Source organism: Pipistrellus hanaki (genome assembly GCF_964339955.1).
Source record: "Pipistrellus hanaki genome assembly, chromosome: 5".
NCBI lineage: Eukaryota > Metazoa > Chordata > Mammalia > Chiroptera > Vespertilionidae > Pipistrellus > Pipistrellus hanaki.
The window spans coordinates 70,912,542-70,938,756 of record NC_140507.1 but is presented as its reverse complement, the minus strand read 5'-3'; the positions used below and the strand labels follow the sequence as shown (position 1 = coordinate 70,938,756).

The window sequence follows — 26,215 nt, the reverse complement described above, 5'->3', positions numbered from 1 at the left end:
GTGGGACCACCCTACCTCGCCCCTACCCAGGCCCTCCCTGCTAGGCCCTGCCCTGACTTCTCTTGTCCCACCTTCCGGAGGGGATGTGGACTCCTGTCTGTATAAGGAGTCTCCATCTCAGGGAGGCCCAGGGCCTTGAGGCTTCCTTATGTATGTGTGTGGGAGGGGGAGGGGAGGGGGGAGGAGGGATGGCCAATGGGGTGCTTGGGTGAGCTGAGTGGAAATGAGGGGGCAAGCACTAGGACGTCTTCCTACCCCAGATACGTTTTGGGTGAATTCTGGCCTTCCCAGAACATCTCCAGGGCGCCCTTTCCTGCACGGAGTCTCCCTGGGCCCCAGGTCCCCCCCGCCTGAACCTCACTTCTCATCTGGGGAATAGACGAGGCACAGCTCAGGCTCCCAGGAGCTTTAGAGCCGGCCCTGGGCCTGGTCTCCTCACGGCTCCAGGGAAACCTGTGACTCAGACACCAGCCATCCTGACCTAAAAGGGAAAGCAGCAGAGGAGAGAAGGTGAGAGATCTGGGATGGGGGACACCCCAGGCAGAGGGGGAGCCCGGAGAAGTTACCTCAAGAAGTCCGGCCTGTCTGAGCACTGTGAACAGAGGCCAGAAGGGCGAGGGGGCAGTGCCCCAGCCTGCGGGAGGGATGGCCCCCCCGGGCGGAGGGAGCAGCCAGGCCAGGGCTCGGAGAGCTGCGGAGGGCCCTCGGGTGAGAGATTCCCGGCACTGATGGGATGACGGTGAAATAGAGAGCCTGTGGGAAGGTTCTGGACTCCATGGGAAGTCTGGGGTCTGCCTCCACCACAGTTCACTGCCCTGAGACCACGCTGAGACCTCTCAGAGCATCCCGGCCCTTTATACAAGCTTAGCAATCAATGGCTAACTCTCGGGCCCACGTAACCAGTCAACAAACACTAGTGGAGCCCCTCCCTGGGCTGGGCATGATGTCCTTTGTGGAAATGGCTTAAGAAGGGACAGCAGGGAGACCCAGGGGGAGGTGGGTGTGGCCATCCCAGGAGAGGCAGTGGCGGCCTGGCCAGAGCATGGACCTGGGGGTGGGCAGCAGCAGCCAGAGGTATAGAATCCATTCTGGAGACCTTCTGTAATGGAAGCCAAGGCAACTTCAGCCTGGTCGCTGGAGGGACTGGTGGGCATGGGGCTGGTGCAGGTGGACATGGGGATCAGTGGAGGCCCCGGATATTCAGGGAGGGACACACTGACATCGGCTGGACCTTCAGAGCCGGGAAGGTGCCAACCGATGGAAGTGGGAGGTGACTTTTTGGAAAAGGCAGGGTAATGGACAGTGTGTGGCAAGAGCTGGGCAACTGGTGTGACCCCGCGCCCTCTCCCGACAGCCCCACCGGCATGGGCAGCCTGGCTCACGGTGAGGACGCTGAGGAGGAGGAGAACTCAGGTGCGTGTTTTGGGGTCCACTGTGGGGTGTGGGTCTGTAGAGTAAGCTAAGGGCATTGGGGAATACAGTGAAACATGGGGATGAGGAGACCTCCCCCCATCTCCCCACACCCAGTCCATTCAACAGGCCCAGCATGGAGTTCTCATGGGTTACAAGTAGTCCTAAGTCCCATGACTGAATGGGAGACTCAGGAATTGGGGGCTGCAGACCGCCCAGGCTGGGTGAGGGGCCTCCTCTCGGAGCCGGCCCAGGCCTGTTTGCCCCTCTCTGTGGAAGGAGGGGCAGGAGCGGATCTCCCAGGGCTCGTCCTGAGCCCAGGGACTGGCCCGGGTGGTGTTTGTTTACCAGCTCCCACATCCATGGCGGCTCCCCTGGGGCCCATTAGACCTCCTCGGGGGATCCTCAGACAGCGTTCCCCGCTCCCCACGCAACACCCTGCTCTCTCCGGCTTCAGCGTTCACCTGGGAGGTGAGGGCCAATAGCCGGGCCCACAACAACCAGTTCAAGGAGAAGGCCTTCCTGTGCTGGCAGAGGAAGAAGTACAAGGTGGGTGGCCCCAGCCCCGCCGCCCTCTGCTGCCTCCTCCCAACCAGCCTCCCCTCCCGCACACACCGGGTTTTAATCACCAATGGATCACCAGTTTGGTGCTGGAGCTTCCACCGTGTCCTTAGCCCTACCCCAGTTCACCTGAAAGCAGAAAAATGCCACCCAGCCTGCGTGGCTCAGTGGATGAATATCCAATTGTGAACCAGGAGGTCATGGTTCGATTCCGGGTCAGGGCACATGCCCTGGTGTGCAGGAGGCAGCCGATCAATGATTCTTTTTTTTATTTTTATTTTTATTTTTTTAAATATATTTTATTGATTTTTCACAGAGAGGAAGGGAGAGGGATAGATAGCCTGAAACATCGATGAGAGAGAATCATCGATCAGCTGCCTCTTGCACACCCCCTACCGGGGATGTGCCTGCAACCAATGTACATGCCCTTGACTGGAATCGAACCTGGGACCCCTCAGTCCGCAGGCCGACGCTCTATCCACTGAGCCAAACCGGTTTTGGCAGAACAATGATTCTTTATCATTATTGATGTTTCTATCTCCCTCTCTGAAATCAATAAAAACATATAAAAAAAAAAGAAAAAAAGAAAGAAAGAAAAGAAAAAGAAAATATGAAATCTTCAAATTACAGACTCTGCCTAAAATCTCCCTGGGTGTGTCTCACTTGGGGAAATAGTGGGGTCACAGCCCTACTTGATGAATCTTTGCCTTCGGTAGGGGCTCCATTACTAATGGCTCCAGGCTTTGCATTCAGCTGGCGCTCAGTAACGCTGTTCTGAAGGCTTTGCTTTCAGCAGGCGCTCAGCAGAGCTGGCTCACGGCAGATAGTTCATACTGGCTCGAGGCTTTCCAGGCACCGGTTGAATTATTGCTGATTGTGGTCAAAGAGCAGGGTGAGGCTAAGGCAGGCTGGCTCTCATTCCAGGGCAACATCATCCACACGGCCAAGTACAACTTCTTCTCCTTCCTGCCCTTCAACCTGTACGAGCAATTCCACCGAACGTCCAACCTCTACTTCCTCTTCATCATCATCCTCCAGGTGGGGCCTGGCAGGGGCGGCTCCCGGGGTCAGCACAAGCGCCTGAGCCATTCCTCCCGTCGCTCGCACTGCCTCCTCCAGGAAGCCCTCCGTGACCGGCTTTGCCACAGAGCTCTGTAGACACACGGAGGTTCAAGTGTGTGTGTGCGCGACTGGGAGGAGGGTCAGTGTCTGGCTCCTCACTCGCGGGGAGCACCCTCATGGCTGAGTGTCCGCTGCTCGGGCCAGGGCCTGGTGCACAGAAGATGCTCTCAATGGTGTTCAATGAGGAAGGTGCATGAGTGCTCCTCTGGGTCCAAGGAGGGCACCGCCCCTCCCCAGGATGGACAGCCTTGGCCACGTGACCCTCTTGGCCTCAGCCCACGGAGCTGACCCCAAAGGGTGAGGAGGAAAGCAGGGTTGAGAGCCATTCTCAGGACCCGCGGGGCCACTTCCCAGCACCGGGGCGGCCCTGCCAGGCGGGCAGCTGTCCCACCTGGGCAGCTCCCTCTGTCCAGGAGTGGGCAGCTCACAGACGCCCTGACCCCCCTCAGCTCTCATTGTTCCGACCCCCTCTGCGCAATAAACACGCTGTGTGCGGGCAGGCCCTGCACTAGACCGCGACGGTGGCCCTGACACCCTCTGCCATTAAATCACACGGAGGGGACCAGTGACGGAAAGCGGACCCACACCCCAACCCAGGCTGGTCTGGGGTTCGCCTGGAGCTCAGGCCTGAGGGTGACTGGGAGGAACGGGGTTACAGGGCAGGAAATACTAAGGCCGAGGCTCCGGGGAGGGAACAAACGTGGGGCTGGTGGGGCTTCCTGGCGGCTGTGACCTGGGGCCGGGCCTGGGAGGGAGACCAGGACACAGAGGGGCAGGTGTCCCAGGATGTGTAGGGGCGGTGGCCGGCCCGGAACCCAGGGGGCTGGCCGGCGGGACACAGGGTGCCTGGTTGAGAGGCTGGGTAGGGGCAGGGGAAGTGGCTTGGGGCCGCGTTTGGGAAGGTGGTTCAGTATGGCCTTCCCAGCATGACCCAACCTCTGTGCCAGGGCATCCCCGAGATCTCCACCCTGCCCTGGTTCACCCTCTTCGCCCCGTTCGTCTGCCTCCTCCTCATCCGGGCCGCCCGAGACCTGGCAGATGACGTTGTAAGTGGGGTCCGGGGTCAGCTGGGGAGGGGGCTGGGGCAGGTGTGGTCCTTGTCTTGCTGCCGCAGGGACAGGTGTCCCTTCGCTCTTTGGCCCTCGGTGCCATGCTGGGTAATAGGGGACCGTGCCTTTCTCCGCAGCAGTGGTCCCAGCAGCCCCCCTCCTTCCATCGGCGTCCCCGGATAGGTGTGGCTGGCCTGGCTCACTGCCGGGGCCACCTGTGAGCTGGAACTGTGCTCTGCACCTTCCCCTCCCCAGGGTGGTGTGGGCGGCACAGCGGCATGGCTGGAGGTGGGATCACCCAGGGCAGGGGCAGGGCAGGGCGAGGCCACCCTCCTGACCCTCCCCTGTGGACTCAGGGCCGACGCAGGAGCGACAGGACCATCAACAACAGGCCCTGCCAGGTGCTGGTGGGGAGCAGGTGAGGCCGCTCCTGAGTGCATCCTGAGGACAGGGACCCCGCACAGTGGGGGGGGGGGGCCATATCAGGGAGGGGTGCCCAGCAGAGTGCCCAGAAGCTTCCATGCCCCGGACATCCTGGCAGAGTGTGATGTCTGCAGGGACCCAGCCTGCTGTCTACAGGCTCAGGGCTGGGCCCTGTGGTGGGGACAGAGGCTGGGACCTGAGCGGGAACCCCTGCAGGGCGGAGGGTTCTGCTGAAGGCTCTGAAGGGACCTGGATGCTGGGGGGGGGGGGCGGTGGCGGAGGCAGGTTAGGGAAGGCGGGACTCCCCTTGTGGGCTGCGGGTCCCCCACAAAGACCTGCCAGCACCAGAGGGGCGGCAGCAGCCCCTGCCCCCACTGTTCTTCAGGTTTGGGGGTGGGGCGGGGGGTTAAGGGTTCCAAAGAGAGGCCAGGCTGGGCCGCCCCTCACACCCGCTGCCCCCCCTCCCCTGCAGCTTTCTGTGGAGACAATGGAAGGACCTGCACGTGGGGGATCTGGTCTGTCTGCACAGAGACAACATCGTCCCGGTGAGCTTGTGTGAGCCGGTGTGAGCGGGTGTGAGCCGGTGTGAGTGGGTGTGAGCGGGTGTGAGCCGGTGTGAGCCAGTGTGAGCCGGTGTGAGCGGGTGTGAGCGGGTGTGAGCAGGTGTGAGCGGGTGTGAGCCGGTGTGAGCAGGTGTGAGCCGGTGTGAGCTGGTGGAGCGGGTGTGAGCTGGTGGAGCGGGTGTGAGCTGGTGTGAGCGGGTGTGAGCGGCTCAGAGCGCCCGCTTCTGGAGAGGGCTGCCTCCCTGCTCATCTTTCTCCAGCCCACGCCCCTCTCAGTGCTGTTTTCTTCCTCTCCCCCGCCCCGCAGGCCGACGTGCTCTTGCTGGCCAGCACGGAGCCCAGCAGCCTGTGCTACGTGGAGACCGCAGACATCGACGGGTGAGCCCTGCCCTCACCGGGGGCTGGGGCTGGGCCGGCGGGCCTTCCCTGTGGCCACACAGCGTGGTCCCCGGCCCACGGGGGCATTTGGGGGGGACCTGCCAATGGCAGGGGCAGTCACAGCCAATCAGAGACAGGGACCCACCTTCTTGGCACCCACGTTTCTGGAGGCACCCCCTGTGCTCCAGGTGCGGCGTCCAACCCCGAGCCGGCCTGGGCCCGGCCTGAGCTGTTTCACAAACGTCCTGCGTGGACGTGGGCCGGGCCCTGCCTCTCTGGCCTCAGCCTCCTGACCGGCGTCTGAGCCGCAGCAGGGGCTCCGTGAGGACCTCTGAGTGCCTCTGGAAGGGGCTGGGGTGCCTTGCCTGGGTGCTGACTGTCCCCCCGCCTCACCTCCCTCCTCCTCTCCTCGCCAGGGAGACCAACTTGAAGTTCAGACAGGCCCCGGCGGTCACGCACCAGGCGCTGACCAGCGAGAGGAAGATGGCTTCCTTCCAAGGTGAGAGGCTGGGCCTTGGCCCGCCCCTCTGTGCGCCGGCATGGAATTCCCCATTTCACTGGGTCTTTGGGGCTGGTGATGGGGTCTACCGGGGGTGTCGGCGGTCAAAATAGTTTTTGTTTTGTTTTGTTAATCCTCACCTGAGGACATTTTCCCCATTGATTTTTAGAGATAATGGAAAGGAGGGAGGGAGGGGAGAGAGAGAGAGAGAGAGACAATAATGTGAGAGAGACACATCAATTGGTCCCCCCCCGCCCCCCCCCCCCCCCCTGCTCCCCAACACACACCTGGACCAGGCCCGGGATCAACCTGCAACCCTTCAATGTGCAGGCCGACACGCTAACCACTGGGCACACGATAGCTTTTAACAGGCCAGCTTATCCCAGGCCTGTTTCATGTCCTTTAAATCCATGTAACAGTCGAGCGTTTGCTGTTATCGTTAGAAAACATGCTGCACATTGGAGCAGGCTTTGCATTTTTTTAAAAAAAAATATTTTATTGATTTTGTACAGAGAGGAAAGGAGAGAGATAGAGAGTTAGAAACATCGGTGAGAGAGAGTCATCAATCAGCTGCCTCTTGCACACCCCCTACTGGGGATATGCCTGCAACCAAGGTACATGCCCTTGACCGGAATGGAACCGGGGACCTTTCAGTCCCCAAGCCGATGCTCTATCCATTGAGCCAAACCGGTTTTGGCTGCATTTTATTTTTAAAACGTGATTTAAAAACATTAAAGCAAATGTTTCTGTGCACAGAGACAGGGATACATTGCAACTTCTTATTTTCCACCTGGAAAGTGAGACTGTGGGTAAAGCTTGGCAGAGCCCAGCAAGGGGGTTCACTATTTTTTTTTTCCTGTCTTATTGCAAAGACAAGTTAATCAAATGGGTCCCAGAGCAGAATCTTCCTCTCACACAGCCCTTAGGCTCTTGGCATTCAAGCATCAGTTGCATTTTTTTCATGGCATCTGAGGAAAAGCCTGGCTCACAAGGAGGCCAGGCACTGTGTGCCGGTGCTGGCTGGGCCCAGGGTCCCCAGCATGCAGAAGATGGGGCTGGTACCCCTCTCACAGCACCCACAGGGATTCATGACTCCACGGCAGGAACAGATGTCTCTGACCTCCCAGGATTTTAACCGGGAGGAAGGGGACTCGGGTGAGGTGAGGGTGAGGTGGGGGTGAGGGGTTGATCTGGATGGAGCATCAGAGAGGGTTTCCCTGAGGAGGGGTGTGTCCTGGCACAGGGAAGAGCAGGCATGAGAACCCTGAGGCTGAGCAGAGCCAGCTTTGGACCTGTGTGGGGGGGAGGGAGAGGACATACCAGGAGGAAGCTGCATGGCAAGGGGGCGGAGGTCCCAGGGGGGCAAGTTTGGGGCAGTGCAGGGCCTGTGGGGGTTGCTAGAGCCAAAAGGTGACAGAATGTCCCCCACCCCCTGTCCCGCCCTCGCCCTGCTTTGGAGAGGGGCTCCCTGATTGCCCTGTCGTCCTCAGGCACGGTGGTGTGTGAGGAACCCAACAGTCAGATGCACCACTTCCTGGGCTGCCTGAGGTGGGAGGGCGAGGAGTATCCCCTGGACAGCGGCCATCTCCTCCTTCGCGGCTGCAGGATCCGGAACACGGACGCCTGCTACGGACTGGTCGTCTATGCCGGTACGGCCGCTCGGGGCCCCGCGGCAGAGCTTTCCCCGGGGGTGGGTGGGAACCCTGACATTGTTGGCAAGAACCCACAAGGCCAGGCCTGGCTGCGGTGTGGCTGCTGCCATAAGCTGTGGGGCTCCGGACATGGCTTCCATGGGGCCTGGGCTCTGAAACGGTGGAAATGGGCATGCTGAGCCAGCACCCTGTTCCTCGGCTGGAAAAAGGGGGGTGCTTGTATGTAGATGGCTGGGTGGCTGGGCAGGTGAATGGATGAGTGGGGGGTGACAGAGGGATGGAAGATGGGATGGATGGATGGATGGATGGATGGAAGAGTGAGTAGATGGGCAGACAGATGTATGTGTGTGTGTATGAATGAATGGATGTATGGATGGACAGACAGATGGATGCAAACCCTGCAGGTTTAGACACGAAGATCATGAGGAACCGTGGCAAAATCCATCTGAAGAGAACCAAGATAGACCGTCTGATGAACAGGCTGGTGGTCCTGGTGAGTGGCCTGAGCCCAGCCGGGGGTTGGGAGGACACAGAAGAGGGAAAGGAAAGGTTCTCAATGACAGAGCCCTGGCTGTCATTCTTTCAGGTCTCAGTTTCCAGCCTCTGCAAAGTGTGCAGCCTGATCCTACAGATAGGTCTGGGGCCAAAGACTCTTCTTAGAATCAGGCTACGTAAAAAATGTCTTTATAAAATAAATGCTGATCCTGACATTTCCCCAAATCCACAGGAGATAATAAAACGCTCACCTACCCTCCATGGACATTTATTTAACAACTAGAGGCCCAGTGCACAAAATTCGTGCACTTGTGTGTGTGTGTGTGTGTGTGTGTGTGTGTGTCCCTCAGCCCAGCCTGCACCCTCTCTAATCTGGACTGCCTGCTCCCAATTGCTTGCCTGCCTGCCAGCCTGATCACCCCCTAACCACTCCCCTGCCAGCCTGATCAACACCTAACTGCTCCCCTGCCAGCCATCTTTGACCACATGGGGGCAGCCATCTTGTGTGTAGGAATTATGGTCAATTTGCAAATTACCTCTTTATTATATAGGAATTCTCTACTCTTTGCCTAACCAATTTTATCTTTATTTTTTTAAAATATATTTTTATTGATTTCAGAGAGGAAGAGAGAGGGAGAGAGAGATAGAAACATCAATGATGAGAGAGAATCATTAACTGACTGTCTCCTGCACGCCCCCTACTGGGGATTGAGCCTGCAACCCCAGGCATGTGCCCTGACCAGGAATCACACATTCATAGATCAATGCTCAACCACTGAGGTCTTCCATTGCTTTTTAGAGAGAGTGGAAGGGAGGGAGGGAGAGAGGGAGGAAGGAAGGGAGGAAGGAAGGAGGAGAGAGAGAGGGAGGGAGGTAGAGGGAGGGGGAGAGAGGGAGAGAGAGAGATCATGTGAGATCTGGTTGCCTCCAACAAGTGCCTCACACCCTGACCAACGTGGGGATTGAACCTGCAATCCAGGTGCGTGCTCTTGACTGGGAATCAAACCCGAGACTCTTCAGTGCCCGAGCCAACCCTCTAACCACTGAACCACGCCAGCCAGGGCTCAACTTTATCATTTTAAAAATTGTTGTAATATAATTTAAAAAAAAAAAGTCACAAAAACCCTGCAAGTCCCCCATCTCTCCCCGGACTGTCAGCCCCCTCCCCCAGCCTCACTCCCTCATCCTGATGGCAGCACTTGGGGTGGGGCGTCTCGTTTCCTGTCTGTCTTTCACTCTGGCTGTGCCCCTGTTGGCTAGTGGCTGGGGGGTCTCGGTGCTGCCCTGGGTCCCTCCACAGGCCCCACCACCTCCTGTTTGCTGAGCAGATCTTCCTGTCCCTGGTGCTGATCTCGGCGGCGTTGACCTTGGGCTGCTGGGACAAGGTGAAGGAGTTCAAGGCCAAGCACCACTACGTGTCTGAGAAGCTCATGTACAGTGTGACCACCGAGTCCTTCTTCACCTTCTGGGGCTTCCTCATTCTGCTCAGCGTCATGGTGCCCATGTCCATGCTCATCCTGTGAGTGCCTGCCCCCCCCCCCCCCCCCCGCCCCCCACTGCTCAGCCAGAGAGACGGGAGCGGGCGGCTGCGGGCCAGGCCTGACCCGGAGTGTGTCTGCAGAACCGAATTCATCTACCTGGGGAACAGCATCTTCATCAACTGGGACGTGCAGATGTACCACCCGCCCCGGGGCACGCCTGCCAGAGCCCGGAGCACCAGCCTCAGCGACCAGCTGGGCCAGGTGGAGTACGTGTTCTCGGACAAGACGGGCACGCTCACCCAGAACGTCCTGGCCTTCAGGAAGTGCTGCGTCAACGGCGTCGTCTACGGTGGGGCCCGGCCCGGCGCGTCCCCTCCCCACGGCACTGCCCGCGGCGCTGCCCGCGAGGCGTGTCCCCTCCCCACGGCGCTGCCCGGCCCGGCGCGTGCCCTCCCCACGGCGCTGCCCGCGAGGCGCGTGCCCTCCCCACGGCGCTGCCCACAAGGCGCGTGCCCTCCCCACGGCGCTGCCCACAAGGCGCGTCCCCTCCCCACGGCGCTGCCCGCGAGGCGCGTCCCCTCCCCACGGCGCTGCCCGCGAGGCGCGTCCCCTCCCCACGGCGCTGCCCGCGAGGCGCGTCCCCTCCCCACGGCGCTGCCCGCGAGGGCGAGGCGCGTCCCCTCCCCACGGCGCTGCCCGCAGGACTGACCTCTGGGCGCGGGGAGCCCGGGGAAGTGCAGTCACTGGAGACCTGGGTGGGTCTCAGGGTCCACGGACCTGCCCCAGCCTGGGCCCCACCCCCGCACACCTACCCAGACCTGACGCTCAGACCCGCAGCCAGAGGCATCCTCTTTGGGGGTCAGCAAGTGATTCCTGGATCAGGCCAGCAAGTTAATATACACACACACCGAGTGGCCAGATTATGATGATCTCTGAACGCATAATAATCTGCCACTCAGTGTGTGTGTGTGTGTGTGTGTGTGTGTGTGATGGCCCCATCTTTCCCTCCTTTGTGCAGAAGGCAAAGCTGAGGCTGGGGGCGGAGGGGGCGGGGTCCTGTGTTGTTTAGGGTTCAGAGTCCAGGCCCTGGGAAGACTGGCATGGGGGTGGGGACTGTGGGACCCTAAGCTGTCTGGGGTGCTGAGGCCTGAAGCAGGGTCTCTCCCCAGGCCCGGACGAGGAGGAGACCCCGCATAAGGTGCGGGCTGGCCCTGGAGCACTGGATGGGGGGTCTGGTCGGGGGGTCGGGCCGTGACCTACCCAGAACCGGCTCCCCCACCCCCAGGCGAACCCCTGCCTCCGGAGCACATTTGCAGACGGGAAGCGGCTCTTCCAAAACGCGAGGCTCCGGAGCGCGGTGTGTGGCAACAGGGACCCGATGGTGCGGGAGTTCTGGCGCCTGCTGGCCCTCTGCCACACGGTGATGGTGCAGGAGGAGGGCGGTGAGTGGCGTGGGCCGCCCCGCGGGGAGGGTGCTCAGGCCTGGCCCCCGCAGGGCTCCTGGTCTTAGAGGTTGTCCAGGCCACCCCCGGGGGCTCCTGTCGTCCAGCCCTGAGAGTTCCCAGGCCTGTGTCCCCAGCCCCAGCTCTTCTGGACCCAGCGGGTGTCTGAGCCCGGGGCTCGCCGTCTGTTACCGAACTGGGTGGCATCTGGCCTGGGACACCAGTGTCCACCTCCTTTTACTTGGCTCGGAGGCTGTCCCGGCCCCAGGGACCATTGTCCGTATCTGGTGAGCGCCCGCTGTGTGCATGGTGTCCCCGGGCCACGGAGCTGGAAGGGAACCTGCCGCCGATGGGGGGGTCCCCCAAAGACAGCGGCTCCCAGTGAAGGTGCTCCGTGGCCCCCCCAGGCCGGCTGCGGTACCAGGCGGCGTCCCCGGACGAGGAGGCCCTGGTCTCGGCTGCCCGGAGTTTCGGCTTCGTGTTCGCGGCGCGCACGCTGGACAGCATCACCGTGACGGAGCTCGGGGAGCAGCGGGTGTACCGGGTCCTGGCCATGATGGACTTCAGCAGCGTCCGGAAGCGCATGTCGGTGCTGGGTGAGGCCGGGCCGGGAGGGGGCGGGCGGCCTGGGGAGGGGGCGGGGGGAGGGGAGCGCTCACGCAGCCGCCTCTCCCTCGCAGTCCGGAACCCCGAGGGCGCCATCCACCTCTACACCAAAGGCGCGGACACGGTCATCTTCCAGCGCCTGGAGAAGAAGGGCTTGACCGAGGGGACCACGGAGGAGGCCCTGACGGTGCGTCCCCTTGGGGAGGGAGGGAGGGAGGGAGGGAGGAGGGAGGGAAGCGGAGGAGGAGGAGGAGGAGGAGGAGGAGGAGGAGGAGGAGGAGAAGGAGGAGGAGGAGGATGTGCAGAGAAATGGCCTCCAGGGTCCAGGGTGCTCAGGGAGGAGCTGAACTCCAAGCTACACCTGCACAAGGGGGGGGGGGGCATTTAAAAATATATATATTTTATTGATTTTTTTTTTACAGAGAGGAAGGGAGAAGGATAGAGAGCTAGAAACATCGATGAGAGAGAATCATGGATCAGCTGCCTCTTGTACACCCCCCCACTGGGGATGTGCCTGCAACCATTCCCGCAACCGGAATCGAACCTGGGACCCTTGAGTCCGAATGCTGATGCCCTATTCACTGAACCAAACCCAGGGTCAAGGGCGGGGATCAAGGGCTGTGGGGCCTGGCTGGCGGGGGGTCTGGCAGGGCTGCCCGGAGTGTCTCCGGGAGAGTTGGGAATGGCCGCACAGCCGCAGGGAGAGCAGAAGTGGGCCTCTCGTGGGGCTGAAACCGGGAGCATGGCGGCCCGTGAGCCCAGCCCCCTCTGGGAGGACGCACTGTGGGGGGATGAGGGTTCGGGAGCCCAGGCAGAGAGAGGTGCTGAGAGGGGCTGACTGGAGCAGTGCGGGGAGGAGGGTGGTGACAGGGGCACCTGTCTGCCTGCCTGCCTGCGGGCGGCCCAGGCCTTCGCCCAGCAGACGCTGCGCACGCTGTGCCTGGCCTACAAACGGGTGGACGAGGACGCGTACCAGCGGTGGCGCCGGCGGCACCGGGCGGCCAGTGTCCTCCGTCAGGACCGGGCCGCAGCCCTGCACCGGCTGTACGAGGAGATGGAGCAGGGCCTCCAGGTGGGCGTGGCAGGCGGCGGGGCTCCAGCTTCCCTGTCCCAGCCCGTGGGCCCCCAGGTCTCCCCCTGCTGCCTGGATGGCGGGGCCCCTGCTCAGCCTGCTCCTGGCCCCCCCCCCCCCCCCAGCTGCTGGGAGCCACCGCCATTGAAGACAGGCTCCAGGACGGCGTCCTTGAAACCATCCAGTGTCTCCAGCAAGGAAACATCAAAGTGTGGGTGCTCACAGGAGATAAGCAAGGTCGGTCCCGTCCCGGGAAGCCATCCCCAGCAGGGAGGGAGGGAGATGGGCCTGTGGGCTCTCGGCATGATGTATCTATTGACCCCTGGCCCCAGACTCACTTCCCTCTAGTAGCCTAGCCCCAGACAGCCAGGCAGAACACAGGCCCCTTTGATCAGAGCTGCAGCCAAAGTCTCAGGGTTGGCTCTCATTGGACGGCCTGGGTCACATGCCCTCCTCTGAACCAATCACCATTGCCAGGGGGTGGGGCAGGGTGGGCCTGGCCTGGGCAGGGGGCGGCCAGGGGCTGAGCGAGGCTGGTTTTCAGAGACTGCGGTGAATATCAGCTTTGCCTGCCGGCTCCTGTCCGAGGACATGCTCATTCTGGAGGAGAAGGAGGTCGTGTAAGCAGTGGGGCTGGGGGTGGACGAGCTGGTGGGAGCAGGGTGAGGGCGGGGGGTCGGGGACACCCATGGCTCAGATGTGGCCCTGGGGTCTGCAGAACATCCTCAGCCTCCACCTGGCTGGGTTCCCAGAGGGGGAAACTGAGGCACCGCCAGGGAGGGGATGGAAGGAAGCTTGTGCTCGGGCGTGGCTGAGCCCCAGGGGGTCTTTGCAGTCAGATCCTGGAGACCTACTGGGAGAGCAACAACAACCTGCCCAGTGGCCAGGGGTCCCTGAGGAACCGGTTCCCGCCACAGGTCAAAGCGGCCATGGTCATTTCCGGAGAGTTCCTGGTCAGTGTCAGCTCGGCTCCCTGGGGGCCTCCGGGCGTGGGAGGGGCTGGGGGAGCCGCAGAGGGGGGGTGGACTGTTGGGGAAGCCAAAGTGAATGCTAAACCAGGGGATGGTTCTCGGGGACCGGAGCCATGAGGCCAAAGCCAGCCTGGGCAGGGGCAGGGGCAGGGGCAGGGGAGGGGCAGGGGAGCGGCCAGCTCGGGTGTTCGTGAAGGGAAGGGGTGCAGGCAGAGTGACGCCCCCCCCCGCCCAGGACCAGCTGCTGCCGTCCCTGAGCAAGGAGGCCCAGGAGCTCGTCCAGAATGTGGCCGTGGCGGGGTCCCGGCGGGAGCCGGGGGAGCCGAGGGCAGACGGCCCGCAGGCCGGGCGCACCCCTCTGACGCGGCGGGCCCTGGGGGCCCGGCTGAGGTGCCCGGCGCTGGCGCCCAGGAACGAGAGCCCCGGGGCGCGGCGGGAGCGGGCCTTCGTGGAGCTGGCCTCCCGGTGCCAGGCCGTGGTCTGCTGCCGGGCGACGCCCGCGCAGAAGGCGCTGCTGGTGGCGCTGGTGAAGAAGCACCGGCACGCGGTGACCCTGGCCATCGGGGACGGCGCCAACGACGTCAGCATGATCGAGAGTGGGTGGCGGGCACCAAGAGTGGGTGGTGGGCGCCCAGCTGCAGTGGCAGGGTGGGGGAGGAGGCCTGTGGCGGGCGGGGGTGGCCCAGGCCCACGGGCTGTGTGTCCCGCAGCGGCGGACATCGGCGTGGGGCTGGCGGGCCCGGAGGGCGGGCAGGTGGCGCAGAGCAGCGACTACACGCTGGCCCAGTTCCGCTTCCTGCGGCGGCTGCTGCTGGTGCACGGGCGCTGGGCCTACCTGCGCGTGTGCAAGTTCCTGCGCTTCTTCGTCTACAAGACGCTGGCCAGCATGACGGTCCAGGTCTGGTTCGCCTTCTACAGCGGCTTCACCGCCCAGGTGCGGGAGCGAACGGCCCTCGGGGGCTCTCTGGGGTGCGGGGCCCTGGGCATGGCTCCCGGGGGGCGGGGTGGGGGCAGAGGCTCACTCATAGCCTGCGGTCCTGTGGGGCAGGGCTCTCCACGGGAGCATGGTGAGGAGCAGATTGCCTCTGGCCCTCAGAGCAGCCATAGAGAGGTGGTTTCCCCTGAGTGCAAGGACTGTCTGAATGTCCCCGGGTGGCCGAGACAGGGAACCAGCTCCCTGTCGTTGATACCACAGTGTCTGAGAGGGAGCTTTACAGAGAGGCACCTGGATAACTGGCTGCTGTTGGTTTTACTGTTTTGTTTCTAGATATCTTATTCTCTTAGATGCTGCTGTGCTTGGGATTGTTTTCTTTCCTTTTTTAAAATGATATATTTTATTGATTTTTTACAGAGAGGAAGAGAGAGGGATAGAGAGTTAGAAACCTCGATGAGAGAGAATCATTCATCAGCTGCCTCCTGCACACCCCCTACTGGGGATATGCCCGCAACCAAGGTACATGCTCTTGACCGGAATCGAACTCGGGACCTTTCAGTCCTCAGGCCGAGGCTCTACCCACTGAGCCAAACCAGTTTCAGCCTGGGATTGTTTTCTTGATGCCCTTTGGGGATTGCTTGTTGCAGGGTGTAGAAACAGATGGTTTTTCTGTAAATCTGCTGAATTCCTTTATTGGCTCCAGGAGGTTTCTGGTGGCTCCTTTGGAGTTTTCTGCGTGTCACCTGACAATAGAGATAGTTTTCCTTCTTCCTCTGCAGTGTGGGTGCCTTTTATTTCCTCTCCTTACCTACTTGCTCCGGCTGGAATGCCCAGCGAGATGGTGAGGGCTGGCATCCTTGTCTTGTTCCTGAGCTTAGTGAGGACAGTGTTCCGTCTTTCTGCTTTTGGTAACTAGCATTCTCCTGTAGGAAGAACCAACCATTCCTTCTCCCTCGCTTATTTATGGAATTATTTATTTTTATTATTTTTTAAAGATATATTTTTATCTATTTCAGAGAGGAAGGGAGAGGGAGAGAGAGATAGAAACATCAATGATGACAGAGAATCATTGATCAACTGCCTCCTGCACGCCCCCTACTGGCACATGCCCTTGACCTGAATCAAACCCGGGATCCTTCAGTCCACAGGCGGATGCTAGGGGTGTCGAACTCAATCAGAGAAGGGGCCAAAATCTAAAATCCAGCCTAAATCGCGGGCCGAATGGTTTACTGAACAGTCATAAACTGACAATGTCATAAACTGACAGCGGAGTGCAGTGATGACAGCGCCGTGCGGGCCACATTGCAAGGCCTGGAGGGCTGGATTTGGCCCTCGGGCCTTGTGTTTGACACATGTGCTCTATCTGCTGAGCCAAACCAGCCAGGGCTGAAGCCCATATCCTTAACTGAACTAGGTCCTTTTTTTTTTCTTTTTCTTTTTTTTTTTTTAAATATATTTTATTGATTTTGTACAGAGAGGAAGGGAGAGAGATAGAGAGCTAGAAACATCAATGAGAGAGTCATCGACCAGCTGCCTCTTGCACACCCCCTACGATATGCCCACAACCAAGGTACATGCCCTTGACCAGAATCAAACCTGGGACCTTTCAGTCCCCAAGCCGACGCTCTATCCGTTGAGCCAAACCAGTTTCGGCTGAACTTGGTTCTTGCATTGGGAAAGGAGCTGGGCTCATTGTGTGTGGGGCCCCTTCCAAGTCTTTCACCATCCGTCAGTGACCCCATAAATCTGAAATGGCCAAAAACCATATTCTCCAGCCATTTCCCCTCCTGCGGCCCTGTATGGAAGCCCTCCAGTGAAAACAAATACTCAAAAGCGCTGTTTTAAAAGACTTAGGCCCTGCTTTTCCTCTTTGCCTTTTACCTTCCAGCATCACCCAGTGTTTCCCAAACTTCTCTCATGATGAGAATCACCTGGTGGAGTTGTTAAACTACAGATTCCTGAATCCCAACTAAGCAGTGCTAAACTAGAATTTTTTGGAACATATAGGTAAAATTGCTTAGAGCTCTAGTTAAGTATACAATTTTACCTATATGTTCCCAAAGATTCTAGTTTAGCACTGCTTAGTTGGGATTCAGGAATCTGTAGTTTAACAACTCCACCAGGTGATCCTCATCATGAGAGAAGTTTGGGAAACACTGAAACCCAACCCCTGACTACAACGGATTTTCTTTCTCACCTGGAGTCCTCCCCAGGTGCTGAGCTGCCTTGGGTGGGTCCCCTCGGGTGGAGAGCACATCTGTTTCCGGACACGTGGCATCTGGAGGCTGACCACTGACCACCCTCTCCCTCCCCGCTCCCCAGCCCCTGTACGAAGGCTGGTTCCTGGTGCTTTTCAATCTGCTGTACACCAGCCTCCCCGCTCTGTACATCGGGCTCTTCGAGCAGGTGAGCAGGCTGAGGACTCGCCTCCTCCTTCCCTGTGGATACTCCCGTCTCTGCCACCCCTTCTGCCCCTGTGGGGCTGGGGTGGGGGTGGGCAGGGCTCCTAGACCACTGCCCTGTAACTGTTCCTTTTGCCCAGCTACCCCGCCCTTTTGGGACCGCTCCCAAGTCTCAGTCCCGCCGTCTGCCCAGCAGTGGGGAGGGGGTCAGAAAAGATGGTTCTCCCGTTTGCCCTGCCCCCCCCCCTGAGAGGGTCTGCTAAGTGGCCCAGAACAGGCGGTCCAGCAGGATGCTTAGGATGAGGGAAGTGTCTTATGCCTGTGCTGTCCAGGTGGGAGCCACCAGCCGCAGGTGGCTGATGATGGGCACTTGAGGCATACCTGGTGGGACCTGAGGAACGAGCCTTTCATTTTGTGTTTATTTTTTAATATATTTTATTGATTTTTTACAGAGAGGAAGGGAGAGAGATAGTTAGAAACATCAATCAGCTGCCTCCTGCACACCTCCTACTGGGGATGTGCCCGCAACCAAGGTACATGCCATTGACCGGAATCAAACCTGGAACCCTTCAATCCACAGGCCGATGCTCTATCCACTGAGCCAAACCAGTTTCGGCTTGCCTTTTAAAAAAAAAAAAAATTTATTGATTTTTCACAGAGGAGAAGAGAGAGGGATAGAGAGCTAGAAACATCGTTGAGAGAGAATCATCGATCAGCTGCCTCCTGCACACCTCCTACTGGGGATGTGCCCACCACCAAGGTACATGCCCTTGACCGGAATCGAACCCGGGACCTTTCAGTCCGCAGGCCGGCGCTCTATCCACTGAGCCAAACCGGTTTCGGCATCATTTTGTTTTTTAAAAAAGTTTTAAAATGGTGGCAAAACACCAATCACAACATTCTCCATCTCACCATTCTCACGCACACGGCTCAGGCGTCCCGAGAGCCGCCCAGCACCTGCGTGTGGCTGTGCAGCCGGCCTCTAGAACCCCCACTCTTTCCTCCACCCTGTCCCAGGACGTGAGTGCTGAGCGGAGCCTGGCGCTGCCCCAGCTGTACGGGGCCGGCCAGAAGGATGAGCTCTTCAACTACCGGGTCTTCCTCCAGGCCGTCGCCCACGGCGCGGCCACTTCCCTGGTCAGCTTCTTCGTGACCCTGGGGGTCAGCCAGGACACGGCGGGGCCACTCAGCGACTACCAGTCCTTGGCCGCGGTCGTGGCCCTGTCGGGCCTGCTGTCCGTCACCGTGGAGGTAGGCCCGGCTGCTGCCCGCCCCACAGACCGTGAAGGTCTCATCACCTGGTGGCCCTTCCTGAGAGGCCTGAGCAGGTGCCCCTTGAACCTGGGGTCCCCATGGCTTACTCCTCCTTCCCCGCTAGGCCATCCTCATCATCAAGTGCTGGACGGTCCTGGCGGGGCTGGCCATCTTCCTCAGCCTCTGCTTCTACGTGGTGACAGCCTGGGCGAGCCAGAGCCTCTGGCTCTTCACCGTCTCCCCCAGGACCTTCCCCTTCCTGTGTGAGCCCCCCCCCCCCCTCAGCGGGGAGCAGGGCGGCAGCCCCGGAAATGGGGGGGGCCTGTGTCTTTAGGGAATCTGCACCAAGGCCTTCTGGGGTGAAGGTGAGGAAGGAGGTGGGGTGTCTGGACGAGGGGGCGCCAAGCAGGCTCCGGGAGGCTTCGCCCTGGGCCGGGCTGTGACTCTGCCCCGTCCCCAGACGCTGACCGCAACGTGCTGTCCCACCCCTCCGTCCTGCTGGTGGTGCTGCTGAGCGTGGCGCTGAGCGCCCTGCCCAGGCTGGCCGTGCCCGCCGTTCGCCAGGCCCTCAGGAAGCCGCACTCCAAGGTGAGGGTGGCTGGGGTGCCCCCTGCACATTCCTGGCACCCACCGACCAGAGCCGGTGCTGGGAGCAGGGACGCCGAGGAGATGGAAGCTGGGGTAGAGGGCTGGAGACCCAGATGCACACCCAGCGCCGCGGGAGGGGCAGACAGCAGGCCCCGGGAGCTCGGGAAGGAAACCGGACTTCCGGGACGGAGGCGGCCAGCCTGGGTCCCGCAGGGACGCGGTCAGACTTCCACCGGGAATTACCAGGGCTGGGGGCTGAGATTACAGGAGTGACCTGGAACGGGTTTAGGCAAAAAGGGGAACTTAGAAACACCGCCAGTGCCCACCGATGGATGAATGGACAAACGCAGGGCGGTTCATCCACAGCAGGACACTGCTCAGCCTTTACAGACACGGAAGCTCTGGCCCCCACTTCAATGGAGATGACCCTCGAGGACAGTGTGCTCAGCGAGAGAAGCCTGTTGTCACAAAAGGGCAGCTACTGTGTGACTCCCCTCACAAGAGGTCCCTGGAGGGTTAGATTTATGGACAGGAAGAAGGCGGAGGGAGCCAAGGGGGGTGGGGAACTCGTTTTTAATGGGGACAGAAGGTCAGCTTGGGAAGATGAAGTTCTGGAGGTGGAAGTGATAGTTGCATAACAATGTTAAGGTGCTTAATGCCACCAAGATGTGCACTTAAAAATGGTTAAAATGGTACATTTTATTTTTTATATATATTTTTATTAATTTTGTACAGAGAGGAAGGGAGAGAGATAGAGAGTTAGAAACATCGATGAGAGAGTCATCGATCAGCTGCCTCTTGCACACCCCCTACTGGGGATATGCCCGCAACCAAGGTACATGCCCTTGACCGGAATCGAACCCAGGACCTTTCAGTCTCCAAGCCGACGCTCTATCCATTGAGCCAAACCGGTTTTGGCTAAAATGGTACATTTTATGTCTGTTTTATCACAAATGAAAAAAGGTGTATGGGAGTTGGGGAGGCTTACTGGCTCAGGTAACAAAAAACTAGAAGGACCAGTTGCAGCTGGGCTGGGCTGGAGGACTGGCTGACATAGTGGGCCAAGATATGGCCACAGAGCCCCTGTGTTCTGCCCCACAGGCTGCCCCCTGGTTAACCTCTCCAGCTTTGCCACACCAGGGCAGCTCAGGCACCTGGTAGCTGATCTAGAGTCAAGTCCCAGGGAAGGGCTGTGATTGGCTGGTCCAGCGTTGGGTCCCAGGGAGAACTGTGGTTGGGTAGGGAGGAGCTGGCCAATGAATGGTGGCCAGGGTTTATGAATGGCCCCCGCTGGGAGCAGGTGACCCAGAGTATTCCACGGAGTGTGGGAGCCTGATGACCTTGCCCGCCCCTCTGCTCTGCAGGAGAAGCAGGGGAAGGCTGAGGAGATCCCCGCGGAGCCTCTGCCCCACCTTTGCCGGCAGTCCCGCGCCCGGCGCTCCAGCTACGCCTTCTCCCACCGCGAAGGCTACGCAGACCTCATCACACGGGGCACGAGTCTGCGGAGGTCACCGGGGGTCCACAGCACCCCTCCGGCTGCTCACACCGCCCCATCGAGGCCTCAGCCTCGCACCAGAAGGCGGTGTCACTCTTGGGGAGGAAGAGGCACCAGCGCTGTGGGGAGGTGTCCCCCACGGACACGCAGCCCCCCGCCGCCCTGAGCTCCTCCTTCCGTGGAGGAGCAGTGCTCTCACCAGAGCCTGGCGCCTTCACTGACGGCAATCTGGCTCTTTCCACGGGGAAACTGCCAGTGGATGGGCCGGCCCATGTTCTCCTGAGACTCTGCCACCCCCAAGGAGGGGCCACCCCCTCCCCCAGAGGAAGCCAGACGCCCCTTTCTAAGAGCCAGCATGGCCTTCAGGCCGGTCATTCTATAAAAATATATTCTTGTTGATTTTTCAGAGAGGAAGGGAGCGGTATAGAGAGTCAGAAACGTCAATGAGAGAGAAACATTGGTCAGCTGCCTCCCACATGCGTGCTCTTCCCCTCCATCCCCCCACTGGGGACCAAGCCACAACCAAAGTACCTGACCTTGACCGAAATCAAACCCGGGACTCTTCAGTCCACAGACCAGCGCTCTCTCCACTGAGCCAAACCAGCTAGGGCCAGGCCAGTCATTTAAAAAAGAGAACCAGCATCCGCGAGGAGGAGAGAGAACCACCCACAAAGAGAGAATCTACGGGGGTGGCGCCCTCGCCCTCGAGAGGCAGCCATCACCCTGGAGAGCCCGCCGGTGCCCGGGGAGCCAGGGCCCACCTTCCCTGAGGGGGCGGCCACCCGCCTGGGGAGTGGTAATTCCCGGGCTCAGGAAGCACGGGGCACCCCCTCCCCACTCTGAAAGGGCTGCCCATGCTTTTCTTTTTTTAAAAAAAAATATTTTATTGATTTTTTACAGAGAGGAGAGAGGGATAGAGAGCTAGAAACGTTGATGAGAGAGAGACATCGAGCAGCTGCCTCTTGCACACCCCCTACAGGGGATGTGCCCACAACCAACGTACATGCCCTTGACCGGAATCGAACCCGGGACCTTTCAGTCCGCAGGCCGATGCTCTACCACTGAGCCAAACCGGTTTCAGCTTCACATCCTTTTCTTTCTCTAATAAACCAGGTCCCTCTGAGCCCAGGGCTCCTAAGGTCACTCTGCCTGTGCTTCTTTCTGCGATGCATCCTGGAAGGCTTCCCTGGTTTTAAAAATCAAAACACTCATCTCCAGCGGCCAGGTGGGAGATTTGCAGGAAAAGCTGTTTGGTTGTTGTTGAGGATATATATATATATATTTTATTTTATTTTATTTTATTTATTTATTTTTTCATTTTTATTTTTTTTCATTCATTTTTAGTAAGAGTGGAAGGAATAGAGGGAGGACGGGAGGGAGGGCGAGAGAAACATCCTCATGAGAGAGACACATCGATTGGTTGCCCCCTGCCCCTGCCCCAGGGGCTGGGCAGGGATTGAACCTGCAACCTGGGTACATGCCCTTGACCTGGCATTGACCCGTGACCCTCCAGTGTGCAGGCCAGGATTCTAACTACTGAGCATGCTAGCCAGGCACTTAAGCTTGCTTTATTTATTTTCCCTCCTTCGCCCTGGGGTAGATAATGGAGATAAAACTTCATTGCTCGCAGAAGGGAGAAATGTGCTGAGCAGATTCCGCTTACCAGTCCTGGCTCCCCGGCTGCTGCCTGCTGGCCCGCCTCGGGCAGTGGATAAGGTCCCAGCCCGTTCCCCTGCCAGGCCGCCCCGCTCCCTTCCCTTCGAACAGACAATCCACGCTCCAGATGCCTCAGACACAGGCCCCAGCAGGATCTCTGTGGTCAGGCTGGCGGCTCGAAGGCCTTGAGTTTTCCTCGGATTCTCCAAGGTTCCCACGGAAGGCTGAGGCTCCGGATGGCGGTGGCCGAGGAAGGGGCCAGGTTTGCCCGGAGAGGGCTGGCTGGGGGAGGTAGACTTCCTCCTCCCCGGTCCCTCTGTCCCTCCCCATTTTCATGGTGGGGAGCCCCCTCCCGCCACCGCCCCTCCACACTGCCAGCCAACACACACGCCCTGGTGAGCGACTAGAAAATAATTTATTGGAGAAAAACAAAACAACAAATCCAGCACAGCAATGGTTAACAATGAGGATGATTTTTTTTTTCTTTTTCTTTTTTTAACTTTTAAGCCTGTCGCCTGAGGGTGGGGTGAGGAGGGCTTCTGTCCCCTCTAGCATTGGGGGGACACCCCCCGTACTGTCTCCCCTGAAAACAGCCCTCGTGTCCAGTCTTGATTGAACACTCAGGGCTCTCCCTCACCCCTGGCCGAGGGACTCCACCCAAAGGCCAGCCCGTGTGTGTGTGTGTGTGTGTGTGTGTGCGCGCGCGTGTGTGTTGGGGGGGTGCGGGGTGGGGGTGGGGGTGGGAGATGGGATGTGTGTATGGGTGTGTATGTGTTGTGGGGGGTGTGGCAGTGGCCTGCTGGGGCCACCAGGAGGAGCCCAAGGATCTGACGGCCGGTGTGGCTTTGGGCAGAGAATGGGAAATGGCCCACATTCCAGCTGACGCAGGGGCTGGGTGGCAGGGCCCTGGGGCATGTGCACCCCACCCCCATTTTGGGGGGGACTGATCCTCCAAACTGGCTCTTTGTCCTTCAGGGTATGAGGGACCCCCTTCCTGGGACCTGTCTTAGGAGGTGGGCCATCCTGGTGGCAGTGTGGGGCCTCGGGCCAGAAGTGGACTGGGGGCGTGGAGTCCTCTTTTAGGGAGGGCTGTGGGGTCCCCATGCGGGCGGTAGGGAGGAAATGCAGCCCCCGACCTCCCAGGCCAGACAGGAAGGTGTGTGTGCTCAGGCCCAGCCCAGAGCTGAGGTGGCTGGGGTATCCGGGGGTGCCTGGCCAGGGGCCTGACCTGGGTCGCTGGCGGGTGTCTCAGGAGGGTTCTTAGGGTCTCAGGAAGTTGGGGTACGCCCCAGCCTCACCCCGCCCTGGGCGACAAGACTCGCATTGATTGTCTCTCTCCTCTGAACAAGACACTTGGGAACTCATGCTAACGTGACACCAACGGGGTCCGAGAGGGCAGTGACAGCCACCTGAGGCAGGCACAGGCCGGGGAGCCTGGCCGGGTGCTCAGGCCCCGCTGTCTGCCTTCTTCTTTCCTCCCACCGCCGCCGGCTGGAAAGGGGGAAATCAACAGAGAGCAGCGCAAAGGGGCCCAGACGGCATGGCTCGGGCACAAAACACAAGATGCACACGGACTGGGGGCCCGTCCCCACGCCCCGTCCCACCCCCCACCCCGTCCACGTAGTACATTATCCAGAAAGAGTACAGTAGTCATGCAGCAAATCAAACCCCACTTTGTCTTTTTTTTTCCTTCCATTTTCTTCCTTTTTTTTTTTTCTTAAATTACATTTGAACACAGACCACATAGAATAATAAATACTCTTATAAGACATGACTCCAGAAACAAGAAGCAGAACACACCAGAGAACACAAAAGCATCCCTCTCTCTCTTCCTCTCGCTCTTCCTCTTTCCTAAAGGACTCGTTTAAGTAAGAAACCTGTAAACGCCTGGTCCCTCCGTCCTCGGAGCTCAGTCTCTCGCTCTCGCTCCCTCTGTCTTTCTCCTCTGACTGCCCAGCGTCCGCCGCCCCAACATTCACTATGTCTCCCACGGAACTCGTCAAAGAAATGACATCCCATCGTCTGCAAAAATTATAATTTTACGGTATAAAGCTTCAAGTCACGTATTCCAAAAACTATCTAAGGATTTTTTTTTTAAATCACATAAACTATACATTAAATATTTTGAGGTATTTCAGAGAAAATTGTCAAAGGCTCGAAGGAGCTGTGCTGGAGGTGCTGTTCCCTGCATGGAGAATGGTCTTTGGTTTGCGATGGCCAGCTGGGTGCTGGCGACAGGAGGGGTGGGACCCGGGGGGGGGGGGGCTCGGGGAGAGGGCCGAGTGCAGGCCTGCTGGAGGGGGACTGGCCAGCCGGGGAAGAGGGTCTAGGAGCTGGTGTGTGTGTGTGCACACGTGCACGTGTGTGATGTGAAGGTGTTAGGAAGGGAACCAGGATGCTTCTGTGGCCTGTGTCAATGGGGCTTGAGCTGATCTGACCACAGTTCACCATCACTAGAATGTTCTACAGCCAGAAGGATCCTAAGACGATTTCTGAATTTCCAGCAGGGGGCAGATCGGGAGGCTCCTGGCCTCTTACCCTTGGGCCTCAAACGTCAGGAAGAGCAAGCGACTTGCCCAGCAGAGAGTCCAGGAAGCCAAGTCCCTGCTGTCCGGTGCTCCGGCCAGTGGGGCCCAGGTGTTAGCGGGTGTGGGGGATGGGGTGGGGGTGGGTAAAGGGGGCTGTGTCCACCTGTGTGTGGGGGAAGGAGTCGGTTGCTGAGCCAGAATGGGCATTCTTAGGATAACGCCCCAACACCCAGAGGCTTTAGAAGCATCACTTAGATCCAGTTGCTTAAAAGGCCCGGACAATAGCGAGTCGATAAGGACAAGAGAACATTTCACACACATCTTTGGTTCAAGAAAAAGGCACTCATCGACCTCACTATCCTCTCTCCCTCTCTTTCACTCTCTTTGGGGGTGGGGGCACCTACAGGGCGGGGCTCAGGGCAGGCCCGTGAGCACACAGTCAGAGGGAATTCTAACAACCAGCACAAGTCCTCGGGGGGAAATCTTTGGTATCGGTGTGATTTTTCCAATCACGGACATGAACATCGGAGTGAGGTAGCCTTTACCTGGGGGGAGGGGCATTTCACTGGAAACGTCTCTTGCATTGGGGGGGGGGGGGCGCCTCGCTGGGAGGCAGCGGGACCAGGTCTGGGGAAGGGTCCTCTGGCCTCTCGGTGGGTCGCGAGCCCCGAGGAGGCGGCCAGTCCCGGAGGTCACCCGGACCAGCTGAGAGGGGCGGTGGGTGGCGCTCATCTTCATTGCTGACCCTTCCCACCCCCTTGTCAAGTTTTTTTTTTGGCAAAAACACGGAGCAAACAGATTCCACCTTCTTCTCTGTGGAGAGAGACAGGGCAAGCACAGGTCCACGCCTGTGGCCCCCTCGGGCCCCAGGCAGCACCCTGTGCCGGGAGGTGGCGTCCCACGCAGACGGGAACCCAGGCCCCGCTCCGGCGCTCTCTCGGGGTCCGGGGAGCTCTCGGTGGAACCTGGATGTCTTCCGTTCCCTGTGGTCGGTCTCTCCCTGCGTGTCATCCATCGAGACGTCTAAAGCTAAAGGGACCGACAGGAGGGTGCAGGGGGCGGGGACACGCCTGGAGGGTACCGGCGGGTCTGAGGGTGCCCTCCCTCCAGTCCGGGACGGGGTGGGGCGGAAGGGGGTGGGAGAGGGTGCTCGCCTATGGGTGCTGGGCGGTCGCCATTGCAGGCCCCCTTCCCAGACGTTAAGGCAAGCAGTTCTTGGCACAAGGGGTCCTGGCTGCCGCGAGGAGGGCAGCTGGGCTCTTGGCTGTGGAGGCCGTTCAGCGATCCGATCCGATGGGGTGTCTTGGTGTGGGGTGGGGGCACGGCAGGGATCTCGCTGGACATGGCGACTTCAGAAGGGGCGGTCTGGGGGGTGGTGGTGGTGGTGGTAGTGGTCTGGGTTGGGGCTAAGGAGGGATTATTCTGAAAATTCCTTTTCTTTTTTTAAATACCCGGTTTATATTTCTAGTATGTGCTTCTTGACCCGCTTTTCGGGGAGGACGCGGTGAGCCCTGGTTTTCCCAAGGCCCCTGAGCATCCTGCATTGGGAGGGAGCTGGGGAGCCCCCTTCTGTCACCCGCACCCTGGGGTGAGGGTGGCGGGGGCTTCCTTTGGCCTGGAGGGTGGGGCGGAGG

General features: G+C 59.6%; 1 protein-coding gene across 1 annotated transcript; it reads left to right on the top strand.

Moving 5' to 3' along the window:
• Nucleotides 1-1,364: 1,364 nt before the first annotated feature.
• ATP8B3 (ATPase phospholipid transporting 8B3) lies at nucleotides 1,365-20,576 on the top strand (the record flags this gene model as incomplete). The annotated part of the gene is made up of 27 exons (XM_084885341.1): nucleotides 1,365-1,413; nucleotides 1,868-1,959; nucleotides 2,896-3,009; nucleotides 4,041-4,139; nucleotides 4,499-4,560; nucleotides 5,038-5,110; nucleotides 5,436-5,506; nucleotides 5,923-6,005; nucleotides 7,496-7,654; nucleotides 8,062-8,150; nucleotides 9,481-9,671; nucleotides 9,774-9,982; nucleotides 10,803-10,831; nucleotides 10,919-11,075; nucleotides 11,483-11,671; nucleotides 11,756-11,868; nucleotides 12,589-12,753; nucleotides 12,879-12,990; nucleotides 13,298-13,373; nucleotides 13,589-13,706; nucleotides 13,960-14,320; nucleotides 14,435-14,658; nucleotides 16,981-17,064; nucleotides 18,078-18,311; nucleotides 18,439-18,577; nucleotides 18,775-18,902; nucleotides 20,267-20,576. The coding sequence occupies 27 exons, from the start codon at nucleotides 1,365-1,367 to the stop codon at nucleotides 20,561-20,563; spliced, it is 3,717 nt and encodes a 1,238-aa protein (XP_084741467.1). The 3' UTR covers nucleotides 20,564-20,576.
• Nucleotides 20,577-26,215: the final 5,639 nt, after the last annotated feature.